At 54.1% G+C, this 20,425-nt stretch overlaps 2 protein-coding genes and 1 long non-coding RNA gene across 10 annotated transcripts in view; 2 read left to right on the forward strand and 1 right to left on the reverse strand.

The window, feature by feature from the left end:
• The window catches only part of Shank1 (SH3 and multiple ankyrin repeat domains 1), a 49,328-nt gene extending 41,105 nt beyond the window's left edge, over window positions 1-8,223 (forward strand). For 5 of the 7 annotated variants that reach the window (XM_076933161.1, XM_076933165.1, XM_076933176.1 and 2 more), the window contains 2 exons: window positions 239-3,326; window positions 5,351-8,223. In XM_076933161.1, coding sequence (XP_076789276.1) covers window positions 239-3,326; window positions 5,351-6,068 — 3,806 coding nt within the window. In that variant the 3' untranslated portion in view covers window positions 6,069-8,223. The other 2 variants (XM_076933186.1, XM_076933183.1) reach the window with 2 other exon arrangements.
• A 351-nt stretch (window positions 8,224-8,574) lies between these two features.
• C1H19orf81 (chromosome 1 C19orf81 homolog) lies at window positions 8,575-19,373 on the reverse strand. Of its 2 annotated transcripts, XM_076933190.1 has the most exons (5): window positions 18,719-19,373; window positions 10,994-11,066; window positions 10,705-10,825; window positions 9,497-9,630; window positions 8,575-8,910 (listed from the first exon to the last, which is right to left on the reverse strand). In XM_076933190.1, exons 1-5 carry the CDS (start codon window positions 19,170-19,172, stop codon window positions 8,715-8,717), a joined length of 978 nt encoding a protein of 325 aa, XP_076789305.1. In that variant the 5' UTR covers window positions 19,173-19,373; the 3' UTR covers window positions 8,575-8,714. The 2 variants fall into 2 exon arrangements, 1 of the variants encoding a protein (XP_076789305.1); XR_004608142.2 differs by lacking the exons at window positions 9,497-9,630; window positions 10,705-10,825; window positions 10,994-11,066; window positions 18,719-19,373 and adding an exon at window positions 9,282-9,373 and having other exon boundaries at window positions 8,768-8,910.
• On the forward strand, window positions 9,588-11,930 carry LOC143442119 (uncharacterized). The gene is made up of 3 exons (XR_013110081.1): window positions 9,588-10,594; window positions 10,686-10,815; window positions 10,958-11,930. It is a non-coding gene; the product is annotated as an uncharacterized LOC143442119 (long non-coding RNA).
• Window positions 19,374-20,425: the final 1,052 nt, after the last annotated feature.

Consider the following 20,425-nt stretch of genomic DNA (forward strand, 5'->3'; position numbering starts at 1 on the left):
TTCTCTGTATAAAATGATAGCCTTTTTATCTCAAGCATGCTTTAAACTCACTCCAAGTCACCATTATTATGGACTTAGACCTTTGAATAACTAGGAAAGGGCGCCCCCTTCTGGTTGGAGGATGAAACTCGCTGAATTTCTCTTGCGCCTCTGCCGATTGCTGTTGTGCGGTGCACAGCTTGTGTTTAGGAGCTGGGCCAGTCCCTAATTCCTCCATTGGTCTTGCGTGTCTCAACAGGGGCTGCGGAAGACGACAGACCCTACCTAGCGCCCCCAGCCATGAAATTCAGTCGTAGCCTGTCAGTCCCGGGTTCAGAGGACATACCTCCCCCACCCACTACATCCCCACCAGAACCGCCCTATAGCACACCTCCGGCCCCTTCCTCTTCCGGCCGTCTCACTCCCTCGCCTCGGGGAGGGCCCTTTAACCCCAGTTCCGGGGGTCCCCTTCCCGCCTCCTCCCCTTCATCTTTCGATGGGCCATCCCCTCCTGACACCCGTGGTGGGGGCCGAGAGAAGAGCCTGTATCACAGTGGAGCCCTACCCCCTGCCCACCACCACCCACCTCATCACCACCATCATCACGCCCCACCTCCCCAGTCCCACCATCATCATGCACATCCTCCTCACCCACCGGAGATGGAGACAGGAGGTTCCCCCGACGATCCCCCACCTCGATTGGCCCTGGGACCCCAGCCCAGCCTTCGAGGCTGGCGAGGTGGAGGACCCAGCCCGACCTCAGGGGCCCCATCACCTTCCCACCACAGTAGCAGCGGAGGCAGCAGTGGTCCTACTCAGGCTCCCGCCCTGCGCTACTTCCAGCTGCCCCCGAGGGCGGCCAGTGCGGCTATGTATGTGCCAGCCCGCTCCGGCCGAGGTCGCAAGGGCCCGCTGGTCAAGCAGACCAAAGTGGAAGGTGAGCCCCAAAAGGGCAGCCTCCCTCCCGCGTCGTCTCCAACATCCCCGGCGCTGCCTCGGTCCGAACCACCTCCGGCCGGGCCGTCGGAGAAAAATTCCATCCCTATACCTACCATCATCATCAAAGCCCCATCTACCAGTAGCAGCGGCCGCAGCAGTCAGGGAAGCAGCACAGAGGCTGAGCCCCCCACCCAGCCGGACGGCGCGGGCGGCGGCGGATCCTCGCCTAGCCCTGCACCTGCCACGTCCCCCGTGCCGCCGTCCCCGTCGCCCGTGCCCACCCCCGCGTCACCCAGCGGCCCGGCCACCCTGGATTTCACTAGCCAGTTTGGAGCAGCCCTAGTGGGCGCGGCGCGGAGGGAGGGAGGCTGGCAGAACGAAGCCCGGCGGCGGTCCACGCTGTTCCTGTCCACCGACGCAGGAGATGAGGATGGAGGCGACAGCGGGCTGGGCCCGGGGGCGCCCCCGGGTCCCCGGCTGCGCCATTCCAAATCTATTGACGAAGGCATGTTCTCCGCCGAGCCGTACCTCCGGCTGGAGTCGGGGGGCAGCAGCGGGGGCTACGGGGCCTACGCAGCGGGCAGCCGAGCCTATGGGGGCAGCGGTAGCAGCAGCGCCTTCACCAGCTTCCTTCCCCCGCGGCCCCTGGTGCATCCACTAACCGGCAAAGCCTTGGATCCCGCCTCTCCGCTGGGGCTGGCGTTGGCCGCCCGGGAGCGGGCCTTGAAGGAGTCCTCGGAGGGTGGGGGCACCCCTCAGCCGCCTCCGAGACCTCCGTCACCACGCTATGACGCCCCACCGCCCACCCTTCACCACCACTCGCCCCATTCACCCCATTCGCCACATGCGCGTCACGAGCCAGTGTTGCGCCTCTGGGGGGACCCCGCGCGCCGGGAGCTGGGGTACCGGGCAGGCCTAGGGAGTCAGGAGAAAGCCCTTACCGCTAGTCCACCTGCAGCTCGCCGCTCCCTACTGCACCGTCTGCCCCCGACGGCTCCCGGGGTCGGGCCCCTCCTGCTGCAGCTGGGGCCGGAGCCCCCAACTCCCCATCCTGGGGTGAGCAAGGCCTGGCGCACAGCAGCCCCGGAGGAGCCCGAGCGGCTGCCGCTGCACGTGCGATTCCTTGAGAATTGCCAGGCCCGGCCTCCCCCAGCTGGTACGAGAGGGTCCTCCACTGAAGATGGGCCTGGGGTCCCGCCTCCCAGCCCTCGCAGAGTCTTACCAACCTCTCCCACCTCCCCGCGAGGCAACGAGGAGAACGGCCTTCCGCTACTGGTCCTGCCACCGCCAGCCCCTTCGGTGGATGTGGACGACGGCGAGTTCTTGTTTGCGGAGCCGCTGCCTCCACCCCTGGAGTTTTCCAATAGCTTCGAAAAGCCAGAGTCGCCTCTCACACCCGGTCCTCCCCACCCGCTGCCTGACCCTCCCTCCCCGGCTACCCCTCTACCCGCAGCCCCAACTCCGGCTGTGGCCGCAGCCCCTCCCACCTTGGACTCCACAGCATCCAGCCTGACCTCCTACGACAGCGAAGTGGCCACGCTGACCCAGGGGGCTCCCGCGGCTCCTGGGGATCCTCCTGCTCCAGGCCCGCCTGCCCCGGCAGCCCCAGCTCCCCCAGCACCGCAGCCAGGCCCTGACCCTCCACCTGGAACAGATTCTGGAATTGAGGAGGTGGACAGTCGCAGCAGCAGCGATCACCCGCTGGAGACCATCAGCAGCGCATCTACACTCAGCAGCTTGTCAGCCGAAGGAGGAGGCAACACAGGGGGCGTGGCTGGGGGCGGGGCCGGGGTGGCCAGCGGGACGGAGCTCCTGGACACCTACGTTGCCTACCTGGATGGCCAGGCCTTCGGGGGCAGTGGGACTCCTGGCCCACCATATCCCCCCCAGCTCATGACTCCTTCTAAGCTCCGGGGCAGGGCGCTTGGGACTAGTGGAAATTTGAGACCTGGTCCCAGTGGGGGACTCCGAGATCCTGTCACCCCCACCAGCCCCACCGTCTCTGTGACCGGAGCTGGAACAGATGGGCTACTGGCCTTGAGTGCTTGCTCTGGACCCTCGACGGCAGGTGTGGCAGGGGGCCCCGTGGCGGTTGAGCCAGAAGTCCCGCCTGTACCTTTGCCCACTGCCTCATCCCTGCCGCGGAAGCTACTACCGTGGGAGGAGGGTCCGGGACCACCACCACCACCCCTGCCGGGGCCCCTGTCCCAGCCTCAGGCCTCTGCCTTGGCCACGGTCAAAGCCAGCATCATCAGCGAACTCAGCTCCAAGCTCCAGCAGTTTGGTGGGTCCTCTACCGCGGGAGGAGCTCTGCCTTGGGCTCGGGGAGGCAGCGGGGGCAGCACAGACAGCCACCATGGAGGAGCCAGTTACATCCCAGAGAGGACCTCCTCCCTGCAGCGGCAGAGGTGAGCAGAGGCCTGTAACTGGTGGGTGGCTATGGCGAGAGCTGGAGCCCAAGGTCCCCTTAGTGCCTCGGAGTTACAGAAAACAAACTGGGCTGTCTTGCAGGAATCGGACCTCTAAGAAGCACTCTTTCAGCTCCATGGTCACCATAAGCCATGGCCCAAGATGAATGGCTACATGTGTTTATTTTGTTTTTGATGGTCCTGGAGATCAAACCTAGCACGTCAGGGATGCTAAGCAAGTGCTCAACTCCTGAGCTGCTGCCACAACCCCCTTCTCAGTGGGGAAGTCTAGTCAGAGGCTCTACCACAGAACCACACCCCAGCCCCTTACTGGGAAGTTGTAGGCAGGGGCTCAACCACTGAGCTACACCCCCAGCCTCATTATGTTTTGAGTCAGGGCCTAACGAAGTTGTTTGGCTGGCCTTGAGCCTTGCAACCCAAGTTGAGTTTAGACTTCTAATCCTCCTGCCTCAACTTCCCCAGTAACTGGAAGACCTATACCACCGAGCCTAGCTAGGAAGTATTAACAGCAGCAACAAAACTGGAGTAACTGAAGGTGTGGGTGGTGCTCTACAGCAGCAGGTAGATGACACCCCCCCATAGGAGGAGGGGACACAGCGCCTAACAGAAAGGGATTGGACCATTGCTACCAACAGGATAGCTAACTTTGGAGGACCTAGAACCCACTAGATGGGAAGATGGGGTCTATGCGGAAGTTCCCCCAACACTTCCTATTTGTGCTCTCTGTGAAGCCAGACCCATGCTAACAACGGCTGGCCTTGGGGGTTTGGGGGACTTCCTTCATATACTCGGATGCAGTGAGGGGAGTTTGAAAGTCTTCCTCTCCTCCACAGGGTGCACTGTAATTCTACTCCCTGTGGATTTAGCAGGCCTTGGAGATACGTAACAAATTCACTCACTGTTATTCATGGGTGGATGGAAGGGTGCTGCCTTTAACCATCCTATGCATAGATCAGATGTTGAACACAGCAGTGTGCCTTTATGGAGAAGCAGAGGGGCCACCGTTGACAATCCAAGACAGATCCACTGCCCATCTTGCTCCTAGTTTATTTAGGTCCAGCTGCCACATTCCCGGCCCCTCGCTGGGGGATTTCAAGCAGAGGCTCTACCACTGAGTCACACCTCAAGCTAGACAGGAGGCACAATAATTACAGATTTCCCCACAAAACAACCCAAGAAACAGCTGGTTACAGTTAAGGTCACCTGGCTGTGTAAGGGAACAGTGAGCCCCCTAGTGGGAACAGCCAGTTCAAAGGCCCTGTGGTGTGGCTACACTGAAGGGAGCTCAAGGGATGAGGGGAACCTTTTTCTCCCCTTGTTTCTTCTCTCTTTCATCTCCCTCTCTTCACCTCTCTCTCTCTCTCTGTTCTCTGTCCCCATCCCCTTCCATCTCTCTCCCCCCTTGAATGCCCACCCTCTATTTGTTGTTTTGTTTTGTTGTTTCTGTCTTCCTGTCTTCCACTCTGCTATAACTGACCATAACAAAAAAAAAAAAAAAAAAAAAAAAAAAAAAAAAAGGCAGTATAGAATAGTGGTTAAGAGCTCAGACTTTGGTGACTTCTAACTGGGCTCTGCCACTCCCTGGCTGTGTGTCCTTAGGCAAGTTTCTTAAGCTCTCTGTGCTCTTGGCGATAATAGTAACTAACCTTCCACCGGGGCTGTTGTGGGGATTAAATTGAGATGTGATTCAGAAAGCCTTCAGAACGATGCCTGACACACATGAACAGCAGCAAGTGGTGGCGGGTGTTATTGCTATCACTTAATGGTTCTTTTTCTTCCATCTCTCTTGGCTATCACCCTCTCCCTGTCCTTCTCACCCTTCACTTCCCCCTGACATTCATCTGACCCTCCCTTACCGCCACCCCATCTTCTCCATCTCTCTGCCCCCACCCTTGTGTCTCTCCCTCTGAATCATGACTTCTGCCTTTTTCACCCCTGCCCTCAACACTTCCTTCCAAACCCCTCCCTCCCCCTGTCCCCCCACACCCCTTGTCACATTCCAGGCTCTCCGAAGACTCCCAGACCTCTCTCCTCTCCAAACCCAGCAGCAGCATCTTTCAGAACTGGCCTAAACCCCCTCTGCCACCACTCCCTACCGGATCTGGGGTCTCCTCTTCAACAGCAGCAGCCCCAGGAGCTACATCCCCTTCAGCCTCACCTGCCTCAGCTTCCACCAGACACCTGCAGGGTGTGGAATTTGAGATGCGGCCTCCGCTGCTCCGCCGGGCACCCAGCCCCTCGCTGCTGCCTGCCTCGGATCACAAGGTCAGCCCAGCGCCCAGGCCCTCTTCTTTGCCCATCCTGCCTTCAGGACCCCTCTACCCGGGCCTCTTCGACATCCGTAGCTCTCCGACCGGAGGGGCAGGAGGCTCGGCTGACCCCTTCGCTCCCGTCTTTGTGCCACCACACCCCGGGATATCTGGGGGTCTTGGAGGAGCCTTGTCTGGGGCCTCTCGCTCCCTATCACCCACCCGCCTGCTCTCGCTGCCCCCGGACAAGCCGTTCGGCGCCAAGCCTCTAGGGTTCTGGACCAAGTTTGACGTCGCCGATTGGCTGGAGTGGCTGGGCTTGTCAGAGCACCGAGCCCAGTTCCTTGACCACGAGATTGATGGCTCCCATCTGCCCGCCTTGACCAAGGAGGACTATGTGGACCTAGGCGTGACCAGGGTGGGCCACCGTATGAACATTGACCGGGCTCTCAAATTTTTCCTGGAGAGGTGATGGCTGGCCTGGACGGACCAGCCCGTCCATCGGACCCTTGAGCCCGCTGACCTCTTGACCTCTGACCCCTCTGACCATCATTCTCTCCCTTCTCCCCTCAGGGGGCCAGGGACTCTGCTAAAACTGTGCCCGGGCCCCATCTCCCCAGGCCTGACTGAGGTCCCCAGACGGACCGGATGCAGGCCAGACAATGGCACCTCGCAAGAGGTGGGCAGCTGACACAAGACTGCAAGTGGAGTAGAGGGGGATTAGAAGAAAATGACAAAGGGGTACTGAAGAAGGAGGGAAAGGCCGACTGGGGGTGGGGGACAGACAGAGCCATAGAGGGTCAGCCCAGAGCCTGACCTGATGGGGTCCTGGGAAGGTGTGCCCTCCGAGTCCATCATTCGCGTCCCTCAAATGACCCTTTTCACCTCTCCAGGCCCCTCAGCCTTCCCCTGTCCTTGACACACTCAGCTGCCCAGCCCCCTGCCTCTTGCACGCCTGTTCCCTTTCCTGGCTGCAGTTTTTGCACAAGCTTGCCCCCTGGCTGTCTTGCACACCTCTGGCCTTCGAGGCCCTCTCAGCTCCCCAACACGCTGCATTCTTTTTTTTTTTTTTTTTTTTTTTTTCCCTCAAGCACCACCGCCTTTGCTAGCTTGCTCTCTGCATACTTGCTTCTGGGGGAGGGGGGTTTTGCACCCTTTATTTCTCTAGCCACCCTGGACCCATGCTGCAGACACACATGGGACTTCCCTTCCCTCTCCTGCTCAGACCCAGGCCTACTCCCATAGCCCCCGTCACCCCTGCTCTCTGCTCTTTCCGTGCACACTCTGAACACACCTCTGTTCTTACACCCAGGGCCACTTTCCTGTCCTGCCACCCCCAAGCCCTTGCGCTACCTTTCTTTCATGGCGGCACTCCTGTGCCCAGCCTTCTCTATTTTCTCTTACACTTAGCACACCCCTCACACTCATGGCCCTGAACTCATGGCTTTTGCAAATGTTTAATCCCTTCTCCCCCTTCTTCACGTTTCTGTTCTTCTGTTCGATTCTCTTTTGATTTGTTTTGTTTCCTGAGGAAGGGTTTCTCTGTGTAACCCTGGCTGTCCTGGAACTCAGAGATCGCCTCTGCCTCCCATGTGCTGGGATTAAAGGCGTGTGCCACCACGCCGGGCTCCTTCTGTTCACTGTTATTCTTGCTTCCCTGTGTTCCCTTGCACACTTCCTCTTGTGCACTTGGCCTCCCCAGCCCATTCTCCACCCCCAGCCTTTTCTTTTTCCTCTTCTTTTCCTTCTCCCTCTCCTCCTTCTTCTTCTCTTCCTCCTCCTCCTTCCTTCCTTTCTTCCTTCCTCTCTTTTTAATGGTGCTCAGGTATAGGATGTGCTTGCTGCACTGTTCTGCTCTTTCTAGATGACTTTCCCCAGTTGCCCTGCAGAGCCTGGCCTCTCTTTGGTTTGCATAGTCGCCTCTCTCTGCACACCCTTAGCCAGTCCTCTCTTCTCTTTTCCTGCACCCACCCTAGGTCTTTGCTCACCTCCTCCTGCTTTTCCTAGGGAGAGGAGACCCTGCGCATGCACGCTGGCTCCCAGCTCACTAGGCTGTCACCCAGTCCTGTCATTTTTAGACCATTCGTCTGTCCGTCCATTTTGCACGACGAAAAACCCCCCTCCTCCCCCAACCCTTTCTTCTCTCCCAGATAACGCCCCCATCCTTACAGCATGGCTCCTCCCTCCCCGCACGTTCCCCCTCCCTGCTTCTGGGGCTTGGGAATTTAAAGCCACCTCTCCTCCCCTAGGTAGCCCCCTCCCCTGCTGTGGATAAAAGGGGGGAAGGCATCGCCCTCAGGTTCCCCCCTATGTTCAGCTGCCAAAGAAGGGAGCTCCCCTCCTTCCCCCCACCCCATTCCCTATAGCTGCCCCCAGGCGCCCCTGGGGCGCTCCGTCCACGAGGGGAGGGCCAGCCCCCTCCCCTCACCACGTCAGGGAAACGCAGGGAACCTTGTGGGAGGGTCACGGGAGGGGGGAGGGGTAGCGAGGGCTGGAGAGGAGGTGGCGCTGGGCCCCTACCCGCCCCCTCCCCCTGGTCGGATGCCCCCCGTCCGCAGGGGGCCTGCGCGGCGCCTGTCTATCAAGGGCTTGTTAATTCCGGATGGGTGCCGCGGGGTTGGGGAGGGCGTAGGGGGTGGGGGTGGGGGTGAAGGAGCGGGGAGAGGGAAGGGGGAGGGACAGGATTGGGGAGCGGGGTGGAGAGGAGAGACCAAGCAAAAAGAGAAACAATAGCAAAAGAAAAAATATACAAAGCAAAATAAAAATAAAAAAAAAACCTAGAACACACAAATCCAAAAGGGGGGAAAACCTGAAATAAAAGCCCTAGAACTGTCTTCCAAGGGGGCGGGAGGGGACGTGAAAGGAGTTGGGCTCGTCCTGCAGGATCGCAGGGATGGGTTGTGACCAGGCAGTGGATGACAGTGGAGGTTCGCCCCGCCCCCCACGCCCAACACGACTTTGCCGAGAGAAATGGCTTTTGTATCAGGTCATTCTTTATAATTAAACTCACAGTATCCACCCCCTCGAGCCAGCCCCGCCTCCTTCCTAGGGAGGCCACGCCTTCTCGTTTCGCCGGGTCTGGGGGCGGGGCGCAGCTGGGACCCGCCCCCGCTGTGCGTCAATCTTCGTCGGAAGGCTCCGCACCGAGGGCTTCGAGCATGCGCCGTCGGACCAGGGAGCGGCGCAGGTGCAAACGGTAGTCCCCCAGCAGTAGATCGTCATGGCGCACCAGTGGGTACGCGGTTCCACGGAGACTGAGCCCGGAGCGCAGCAGGCGTGAGCGCGTCTGGAAGTCTGTGACGGTGATGAGCCACCTGCGGGCGAAGCGAATACCGAGAGACGTCTTTGGGTTCACCCTGGCCGCCTTCGTTTGCGGGCGTCACTGCAGTCGCTACTCGGCCAGAAAAGCCATTCGGCATAGGGCCTGCCCCCTCAATGTCATCCTGACTCTGACTCTGCCCTAAATGCTACTCAGCCCAGGCCAGCCCTCCAATGCCATCTTCATTCTGATTTTGCCAAAAATGCCGCTCAACCTAAAATGCGTCCCTCTGAGTGGTTCTGGGCCTCAAAACCCACGGTCCCCCCTTTATCTTGACCTCACCCTCTCACTTTAGGACCCGCCTCTTTACCAACTCACTCTAGGCTCCAAGTCTTTCAGTTGCTTTTTGCTCCACCCCTCACTCACCTCTACACTCTGACTTCACCCACCAACCTGCTCTAGGCTCGGTCCCCTCATTGTGTTCCTTTTTTGGTGATGCTAGGCTCCGCCCCTCGCCCGCCCTCATTCTGACTCCACCTCCCAGCTCCGTTTGGGGAGCATTAGGCTCCCTGGCTATAACCCTCCCAGTTATGTCCCTCCCTCAGCCTCTCACTCTAGATCACTCCCATGCATGGGCTCACCTGTCCCTGCGGCCCGCGGTACCGCAGATGACATTCATATTCTCATAGCGGATGCTGCTCACGCGCCCGCTTTCCATGGCCCCGGGCAGCTCGGCCTCCAGAGCCTGCAGCACCTCCAGGTGCGTGAAATCCTCCTGCGTGGGGATGCATCAGCTTCAGCCCTTATCTCCCAGGTTGGAGCCTGGTCCAGACTCCACCTGCTGAACCGCTAGGTTGGGACACTCTTGTCAAAAGAGTACACCACCGGTGTCTCTCGGGTGTGAAGGCATTTGCCACTCAAGGTCATTCTCAGAAACCAGACTGATAACAATTTCACCACCCTACAGGGAAACTCTCCCAGAGACCAGCCATGGATGGTGCCTTACAGTTTTGGAGGATTCTATTTGAACCTGTGATCTCAAGGGAGTGCAGTTATCAGAAGGGCCAGAAGAAGTTTGAGGAGATGTGCTGGTCACTGGCCATGGTGACAAAGGGAAAAAACCAGCTGTCCAAGCATATAAAATCACTGGTGATGGGCTGACTGGCCGGTTTAGTGGGTAAAGGCGCTTACTGTGCAATCCTGATGACTCGAGTTCAAGCCCTATAGCCCACACAAAGGGGTGGGGAGAGCAGTGAGTTGTCCTCTGACCTCCACCTGTTAGATATTAGGAGAGTCTGGAAGGCCTCTCCCACCCATGGCTAACCAGGCCTGCTTAGCTTCTGAGCTGGAAAGAGATGCCTTGCACCCAGGGTGGTATACTGGGGTCCCTTCCTTAAAGGCACTAAGGAGAGGAGAGATGGAATGGGGACTTGTCCCCAAGAAATGAGGACAGCAGCACCCATGAAAAGTAAAGTCACATAGACACCTAAAGGGGTGCTTTAAGGCTTGGGCCTAGTATATGCACAGTAGGTGCCTCTTAACATCAGACACAAGCAGTCATGGTCTCGTGTGTGTGTGTGTGTGTGTGTGTGTGTGTGTGTGTGTGTGTATGTGTTTGTTTTTTTGTTGTTCTGTTTGAGACAGGAGCTCAGGTAGCCCAGGCTGGCTTCAAACTCACCATGTATCTGAGGCTGACCTTGAATTCCTGCTCCTCCAGACTTTGCTGCTAGAGTGCTGAGGTAATAAACACACACTACCATGCCCGGTCCTTAACCTGAACTTAACCTCCAGCGACCTCAGGTCTGATCCATCACCACCTGAACTATGCAGAAAGCTGATGGCCACTCACCGAAGTCTCCATGCAAAGGCAGAGGGGCTGGGCAGAGGGCGGTTCTGAGAACTTTCGGATACATGGGAGCTCCCGGTCCAGCGCCTCATACTCAGAGATGACCTGCCGCAGGTACTGCTTCCTGTGTGTGTGGGAGAGAGGGAAAGAGAGAGGGAAGGAGGAGAAGGAGAGAGAGGAAGAGGAAGGGAGGAAGAGGTGGACAAAGCAAGGAAAGGGACTTTCAGGTCAGGGGCTGCTGCTGTCACCTCTGCAGGAGCTGTCACAGGTCATGGGCCCAGGGAGTACTCACGAGGATTTGGCAGGCCTGCCCAGGCTCCGAGACATGGACTCCTCCATAGACTCAAGATCAACAACGAGGGATCCTAGTGATAAAAGAACCCAGTGTCACCTGCCAAGAACCCTCTGAGGCCATAACTCCTTTCAGAAGAGAATCACCCAGCAGTGTGCACATCACTCCAGAAACTTAGAACTCAGAGGCTAGTCTCTGAGATGCCATCTGGAAGCTACAAAATCCACCCTTCCATCATGGTGCTGAGACTGTTTCCTGGCTAGGCGCAGTCTAAAGGGAGCCAGCAAGAGAGAACAACCACTCTGCACCAGAAGTTTTTTAAAAAGATCTATTTATTTCATGTATGTGAGTACACTGTAGCTGTCTTCAGACACACCAGAAGAGGGCATCAGATCCCATTACAGATGGTTGTGAGCCACCATGTGGTTGCTGGGAATTGAACTCAGGATCTCTGGAAGAACAGTCAGTGCTCTTACCTGCTGAGCCATCTCTCCAGCCCTCTGCACCAGAATTAATACCAAACTCCAGCCTGTTGGTTGGAACTTGACTGTTAAGTTCCTCACATGTGACCCCGTTCTTGCCACCCTTATCATTAGCTAATGGGCCTCTCTTTTCACTTGACTAGAAAATTGGCACACATGACCTACTTTCTCCCTCTTCGCTTCAGCCCCAGAGCTATACAGGTGCAAGGGTATCTGGCCTCCCTGACCAGCTCCTCTGTGGTCTGGCAACCAAGTTCTCACTAATGGTATGAGTGAGAGTGAGCATAGCGTGCAGGCCTGTCATCCCAGCACTGGGAAGACTTTGGCAGGGGGGTTGCCATAAGCTCAAAGGCAGTCTTGTTTACACAGTGACTGTGGGCCAGCCTGTGTCTCACAGGAAGAGTGTGGGGAGGAGGGAGAGGTGAAGAAAGAGGAGGAGGAAGAAGAAGAAAAGAGAGGGAGAAGAAAGGAAAGGAGGGAGGGAGGGAGGGAAGGAGGGAGGGAGGGAGGGAGGGAGGGAGGGAGGGAGGGAGGGAGGGAGGGAGGGAGGGAGGGAATTGGTGTTTGGCTCCTTCCTTCAGATAGGCTAGAATGTGGTTGGAGTAACTCAGCTTCAACCCAGTGGGGATGGATACACCCTGCAACAATGTAGAGGGGTCTTAGGCTCCCAAGTTGTCCTAGAGAGTTCAAGCGTCTCACAACACACTCTTTGACACAGATTAGTATCTGACTCCTTTATGTTATTGTGTTTCAAGGCAAAAGATAGAAGCATTGCCCCTGACAGCTCAAGGATTTAAGATGCTCCTCCTGGCCTACCGATTACCCCAGACATCAACTCCAGACAGGGCCACTAAAGCAAGACAGGAAGATGAAAGCGCTGTGCAGTTATGTCTTAGCAAAGACCAGACATAGAACTGTTAAGCACATAAACAACAAAAAGTATGTAACAGCCCCACACCTGGCTCAGAACTGATGGCTGTATCTCACATCAGCACCCTGTGTTTAAAGCCCCCAGATGCTCCGTCTTGCATTTAAAATAACACACTCCCTTGGTGGACACATGTTCTTCTAGATGTGGTGTGGGGACCTTGGTTGACAGCAACAGTCCAAGGCCCTTTGTAGCCCTGGCTGTCCTGGAACTCACTCTGAGGACCAGGCTGACCTTAAACTCAGAGGGCCACCTGCCTCTGCCTCTCTTGCTGAGATTGCAGGGGTGTACCACCACTTTAATCTGAGTTTTAGCAGAATCCATGCCTTACTGGCTGTTTTTCATCTTCCCTTCTGTCATACTTCAAACACAGATGTTTTCCAGTATGTGTCACTGTGACGGGTCAAGCACTTCATAATGATGCTGGGAATCAAACCTGGGGCCTTTCAAAGGGCTGGGCAGGTGCTCCACCACTGAGTATTTTTATTTGTTAATTTTTGTAAATACTGTGAAGGTCAGACAGCCCTCACCTGCCTAAAGGCACTCTAGAATTGTACTGATGGGTTGTAATAAAGAGCTGAAGGCCGATAGCTGGGCAGGAAGTAGAGGGTAGAACTTCCTGGGCAGAAAGGGCTGGGGGAAGAAAGAAACCCTGAAGATTCAGAGAATGGACAGAGGAGAACAGGACAGACTACAGTGAGCAGAGAGGCACAGAGCTAGCCATCTGGCCAGTGGGGGGCGAGATTGTCAAGTTTAGGGTAGCTGGGAGACAGCCCTAGCTAAAGGTCTATGCTTTGAACTATATAAAAGCCTCCGTGTCATCATTATACCACCGAGGTTCCAAGAAAGTTCCACTATATGCTTGTGTACATGTCTTTGTGTGTGCGCACATGTGTGTGCAAGTCAGAGGTCAACCTCAGGTGTTGTTCCTAAGGCTCTGCTCACTTTGTGTTTTCAGACAGAATCAGTAGACTGGCCACTGTTCAGTGAGCCCCAGGGATCCACCTGTCTCTGCCTGTGCAGTGGTGGGATTACAGCTATGTACCACCACGCCTGCTTTGTTGTTGAAAGCTTTGCTTTTAATTCCAATTGTGTCTGAGTATGTGTGGTCCACACTTGTGTGAATGCCCAAAGAGGCCAGAAGAGGGCATCGGATCTTCCAAAGCTGGGATAACCAGTGGTGGTTAGCTGCCTGGTGTGGGTACCTGAAAGCAAATACTCCTCTGCAAGAGCTGCCTTCCTGCCCATTTTGTTTTGTTTAATATGGGTTCTGCGGGGTTGAACTTGGGCCCTTACGCATGCACGGCAAGCACTTTGCTGACGGAGCCATCTCCTACCTTTTTAATGGTGTTTTGAGGCAGGGTCTCAATCTACAGCCCAGGCTGTCTTGAACTCATTAAGTAGCCCAGGCTGACCTTGAACTCATGGTGATCCTCCTACCTCAACCTCCTGAGTGCTAGGATGGTAGGTGTGCATCGCCATACCCAGGCCACAGCTGCAGCGTGGTTTCGGCGTCATTGACATTTAAAATTTATTTTACTTTAATTTTGTGTGTGCACAGGACTGACATACTTATGGAGGCCAAAGTCCATACTTATGGACTGAAATACTTATAGTCAGATCTACTGGAGCTAGAGTTGCAGGTGGTAGGGGGTAGGTAGGCATGAGTGGTGAAGACTGAACTTGGGTCCTCTGCAAGAGCTGCAAGCACTGAGCCATCTTTCCAGTCGCACCCTCAATGTTCTTGTCCTAGAAAGTGCCAAGTGCAGAGGTCCAGGATGAGTGTCACCTGGAAAGGTCCCTGGGGACATGCGTTGCATCCATTGTGTAAACTGCTTGACGCCTAACTCTGTCAAACCAACTGGAAATTAAAACAACCAAAGAACCAAGCAAATAGACTGGGGCACAAGTCAGGGATTTATGTCCTGATTTAGACATAAGAATCTAAATATGTACCACACAGGAGAAGCTCCTGGGAGAATCGTGAATTTTGTCAGCTGTCATTGTGGCCTGGTGGATATGGGTCCTTAAAAAGTCCCAGCAATTTGGATGGGGCTAGTGAGGTGGCTCAGTCAGTGGTATGATGGCCTTGTGTGACAAATGGTTTTAATTGTCGACTTGGCACAATCTAGAATCACCTTGGAAGAAAGTTTTATCGAGAAACTGCCCAGATCAGGTTGTTCTGTGGGTATGTCTGTGGAAACTGGATATGCTAACTGAGGTGGGAAGCACACCCACTGTGGGCAGCACCATTCCCTACACCAGGATCTAGATTGTATGACCAAGGGGGGAGACAGCAAGCAGAGCACCAGCATGCATTCATGGATGGATTTATTGCTCTCTGCTCTTGCCATGTGATATGACCAGCTTCTTCAGGTTCTGGATACCTTGATTTCCCTGTTGTCATAGACCTGGGATTGGGAACTAAATAATCCCTTTGTATCTTAATTTTTCTGGGGGTGGTGGTCAAGGTATTTTGTTACTGCAATGGGAAAGAAACTAAGATAATACTCAGCCATGAATACTTAAGTGTGATCCTCAGAACTCATGTAAGAGATGGACATAATATAAAAGCCTATAATCTCAGTGCTGGCAAGGTGGACAAAGATCACTGGGGCTCACTGGTCAGCCAGTCTAACTGAATCTGTGAGCTTCAAGCCAGTGAGAGATCCTGTCTCAAAAAAGAAAGTAGCCTGTGACTGAAGAAGACACCTGATGTCAACTTTGACTTATACACACACACACATGCACACACACTCATACAAAGACATAGCTGAAGTCGAAATTGGTAAAAAATGAGATTGTGTCTGCAATATATGGTCTGTACAATGACCCCCCCAAATGTAATGGGGTGCCCATGTGAAACACAGAGGACTCGCTCGTGCTGCAGCTAGGTGTTGCTAGGAGAAGTGAGCTCACCAAACTATTGTCTTCATCGTGCCATAGGGTATGGCTCTCAATAGCAAAGCTCTCTGAATTTCTATCCTGACAACATAGAAGGAAAGCTATGCCCTGGAAGTGTGTGTTTGGTCACTTGGATGATACGGCATGGCAACCTCAGAAATCTCTGTGAAGAACGAGAATGACTTCTCAGGAAAGGGGATGTTAAAGACACACCAGATATTTCTGAGCCATGACAGCATGTCTAGTCCCATAATTATGCACTGGATTGACAAAAGTACATTACTCAGTGGTAGAGCAACTTCATAGCTTTTCCCAGCACCACACAGGTACACAAACTAACAGGCCTGGTGGCCAGAGTCCATCATCCCAGCTCTTCAGAAGGCTACACAAGGAGTTCAAAAATTCCAGGCTGGCCCGAGCTAAAAACTGTGACCCTGCCTCAGATAACAAAAGGCTGAGCCTGGAGATCAGGAGTACAGCAGCTGCCTAGAATCCCCCAATGTCTCAGTCACTGTTCTGTTGCTGAGAAGAGACACCATGACCAAGGCAAATCTTATAAGAGAAAGCACTTAACTGGGGACTTGCTTACAGTTTCAGAAGCTTTGGGCCATTAGCATCATGGCAGGAAGCATGGCGGCAGGTGGGAGAGGTTCTGAAGAAGTAGCTGAGAGCCATATTATGATTCTCAAGCTGAGAGAGCAACACACACACACACACACACACACACACAGAGAGAGAGAGAGAGAGAGAGAGAGAGAGAGAGAGAGAGAGAGAGAGAGAGACAGACAGACAGACAGACAGACAGACAGACTGACTGGACCTGGCATGAGCTTTTGAAACCTCAAAGCCCATCCCTAATACACACTTCCTCCAATAAGGCCACACCGCCTACTACTTCTAATCCTTTAAAACATTTCCACTCCCAGGTGACTAAGCTTTCAAATATATGTGCCTAGAGGGAGCTATTCTTATTCAAACCACATTCCACTTCCTGGCCCCCATAGGCTTAGAGTCATATCATAATGCAAAAATGCATTCATTCCAACTTCAGAAGTACCCATGCCCATACAATCCCAACAAAAACGTTCAGAAGTTCAAGTTCAAAGGTCTAGGCTTCATAAATAAATGTAAGTCTTTGTGTCATTATTCAGGAGCTGGTGGGTCAAGACAGTCTGGTGACAGGTCCCACCTGCTCCCTGTTGGCAGCTTTCTTCTGCAGCCATCCCACAGCTCTGGCATCTCCAACATCTTGAGGTCTCCAACACAACCCAGGCTTCCCATTCACAGCTTCATGCAATGGCCTCTCCGAGCCTCCAGGCAGGACATACACGCCTGCACACGCCTGATATCAGCAGCTTTCCTTAGCTGCAGAGGAAGAGTTTATAACCCTTACTTATATCCTTAACTCCAAAACCAGAACCATGCAGCCCAAACTGCCAAGTGGTGTGTCTGACACCACAAATCTTTAGGTTTGATTCCAAACACTGAAAAAGAGGTATTTATTAATTAATTGATGCAAGAATTTCACTCCTTAACAGCATCTGTATGCTTCCTGTGTATCTTGGAGGACAATGGAGAACATCCTTTCACCAGAACACTTAAAAAGAGTATTAGCCAAATGACTAATATCCACTCTGCCCCCCTGAGAACTCCCAGTTTAGAAGCAGAGAGGAAATTCTTCCCTGGGGCAATCACAGAAGGCTTCCCTGAGGAATAGTAGTCTACAGTGAGACTTACAGACTGTAGGAATTTGCTAGATTTTGTAGTTTGGATGTGAAAAACCCCTATTCGCTCACATGTTTGAGCAAATGATACCCAGTTGGGTAGCAACAGTGGTTTTGAAGACGGTAGAATCTTTTGGAGGTGGGGGTCTAGATGAAGGAAGGCAATCACATGGGGGCTGGTCTTAAGGTTTATAGCTCTGTCCCCAGGTACTCAGAAATAGTCATTAGGCTTAAACCAAAATGTTCCAACTCCGGTTCGTCATCTCCACCAGGTAAGCATCCAAAAAACTAGGACTGCTTGAGACCCAGTAGCAATGCTTCTTGTTAAAGGGGCCTCGGCAGCAGCCAGAGCTGGAATGATTAGGTCATCTTGTTCCTCTTACTAGGTAGAGCGAGGCAGATGGCTTAGTGTTTGCAGTTGAGACGGTAGGGAAGGACATCCAGGGAGCCCTCAGAATGAAGACTTCTGGGAAGGATGGTTGGGAATGTGACCATGAGATAAGCAAGACAAAGTTATGTGGTACGCCAAGGAAATGTATCTCAAATCAAAACTCTGAGACATGAAAGAAACTGGGTCCATAATGGTGTCCCTGATTTTAATCTCTTTGTGCTTTTTGCGCAGAACAATGCCATTTCTACTTTTACATAGTTACTTATGTAACTACAACTATGGTTCAGTTACTTATGGCCATCCGGAGTCTTCTTGGGATGTCACTCAGCATTTGGGAGGTGAGCTGTGCTGAAACGGGCTGCAAGCCCTAGGGCTGACGCAGGCAAGAGACAGCTATAGTCTAGCTGTTGTTAGGGAGACTCCCTGGAACCAGGTTGAGCCCAGGTGAAGCAGAGAGACTTAATGACGGAGAGGCAAGGTTCCTGTGGCAAACTGTAAAACTACGGACAAAGAAAAGACCCAAAGACAGTAAGACAGAGATGACGGGCAGGTGGAAGTGGGGTGTGTGATGAGGGAGTGTCTGAGTGGGGCTGGGGTGGAAGATTGGCACCTAGGGTTTAGTTCTGCATCTGGGTTTGTGGTGGGGACATCTAAAAATGAGAATCAGGGACTGTGGACAGGAAGACGTTGAACTACTGCAGCATTTCATGATAAATTCTTTGTAAACCGAAGGTATTTGCCAAGGCACTGCAGAGGGTGAAGGGACTGGAATTCTGAATCAGAGTATTAGCTGGGAACTACAAGTGTCTCATGGGATATGTAGTTTTGGGCCCAGAAGTAGCGTTCAGGTAGCAGCAGCACTTCGTGTTAAAAGATTATTAATTAGCCCGGTAACTGCAGAGTCTGGTGGGAAGTGTAGTTCTGTACCCAGAACACTGGCTGGGGACCTGCAGAGTTCCTTGAGAAAAGTAGTTGTAGTCCAGTCCTTGCTAGGGATCTGCAAGGCCTTCTGGGAAATGTAGTTTTGATTCCAGACTATTGGCAAGGGAGCCTCTTGGGAAAAGTAGTATGAGCTCAGAGTATTAGCAGAGGAACTGCAACATCTTCTGAGAGATGTAGTTTGAGGCTTACCACACTGGCCAGAGACTTGCAGACACCCCCCCCCCCCAACCCTGGGAAAAGCAGTTCTGTAACCAGCCAGAGAAAGGCAGGGGCTCCTGGGAAATGTAGTTCAAGTCTCGAGGACCAACTGTGTGGGAATGCCGGTTCGCCCCCCCCCCCCCCGGATCTGCTCACCTGTCTCCCTGTGCGTACCCACGTTGGGGGAGACGAAAGGCTCCATCTCAGGCTGCATCCTGGAGAGGCGGGTCGGGGGAGGTCCAGGAAGATGGGGCGAGGTGCTCGTACTGGGCCACACACCCCAGCTCTTTCCCTGGACTCCTGCTTCTTGCTCTTTGAAACCACGAGGGACAAACACGGAACTGGAAGGCTGAGACCACAAGGACACGCGCTTTCCCCTAACCTCCGGGACTCGGTGTGCGCCCCACATCCTGCTTTCCTGCATCTCTTCTTTCGTCCCCTTCTCTTCCTGTCTCATGGCCTCTCTTTCTTCACGCCTCCTGAGGCATCCCTGTCCCCGGTTTTCCCAATTCTCTGTCTGCCTCCCTCTAACCCCCCTGTTCCAGCTGTTTTCCAGGTTTCTCCCATAAGTCTCTGCCCTCTCCCCCACCTCCCTGGTCTTTTTCTCCATCAGCCTCCCCAGCACCTCCCCAGCCCCCTGGATTGCCCTCTCCTCATTGCAGTCCTTCCCCAATCTTGTCACCCTCTCTGAGCCTCCCTATTTCCCGTTCCTCTTCTTCCAGGCCCATTCCTCAGTCTCTCTTCCATAGCTACTTCTGCCACCACCCCCGCCGCCCCGCCCTCCTCTCTTCCCCTCTCAGCCCACTTGCCCTCTGCTCAGCACCGGCTAGACTCCTGGAGACAAACAGAAACCGAGTTCTCTTGGGGGGGTGCGGGGGGGGGAGACGGTAGGCAAGGTCTGGTTACCATGGTGCCGAAAGTGAGAGCAAGGCTGGGGCTCTTATTCCTGAATGTAAGAAAAGTGGCGTTGAGTGTCAGTCAGGCTTTGGGGTCTTTATGCAGACAGGTGTCCGGCAGACTATCCTTTGTGAGAATGGAACTGTGAAGCGAGGAGGCTGTGAAACCTTTAGCTGTTTCGTCTAGGCACCACAAGGCTCCCTTTTTGTAGCTTGCTTCTCCCTCTTAATAACTGCCTATGTATCTCAGTCTGATCATGAACTCACTCCCTCATCCAGGCAAGTCCTTGCCTTCCAGGATCAGAAACGACAGGAACCTGTCACCACGCCCATTCTGAGGATAGAGTCCCTACTCTCCCTTCCCAAGTGGTCTTTGTTTCACTGTGGCTTTCTGAGACAAGTTTACCAATCACTCCAGATTCAGGAGCACCGCTAAGGCATCTCTTTCTCTTTCTCTAAGGGTAGGCGTGGCCACTGTGTTATCTTGCAGATACAGAACTTGCCTGAAGCAAAGAGATATGGAGGGAAGACAGCATGGCTGGATCCAGCTGTGCCTGAAACTCTCCATTTTTGTTAGAAATTGAGAAACCTAAGCTTCAGTCAGTGTAGCTGGTTTTGGTTGGTTGTTTTGTTTAGGGGAAGGGGACTGGTTTTTAGTTTAGTTTTTTTTTTTCCTTCAACACAGTGCTCACTGTGTACCCCCTCCACCAAGAACTTACTGCTATGTAGACCAGGATGGCCTACACACAGTTGGCCTGCCTCTGCCTCCCGAGTGCTGGAATTAAAGTTGTGCCCCACTATGCCTGGCTGTTACTGGCCACTTAAAAAGCCCATATATCTCAATGATCTCATTCAGTCTTCCGTAACCGTGATTCCCAGCGTTTCTCCTGGGTATGTGCATGTCCCCCAATGAGCACAACCCTGAGTGGACACCAGCAGTCTCTGCATACATGTGGTTCAGGGATTT

This window comes from Arvicanthis niloticus, chromosome 1 (genome assembly GCF_011762505.2).
Source record: "Arvicanthis niloticus isolate mArvNil1 chromosome 1, mArvNil1.pat.X, whole genome shotgun sequence".
NCBI lineage: Eukaryota > Metazoa > Chordata > Mammalia > Rodentia > Muridae > Arvicanthis > Arvicanthis niloticus.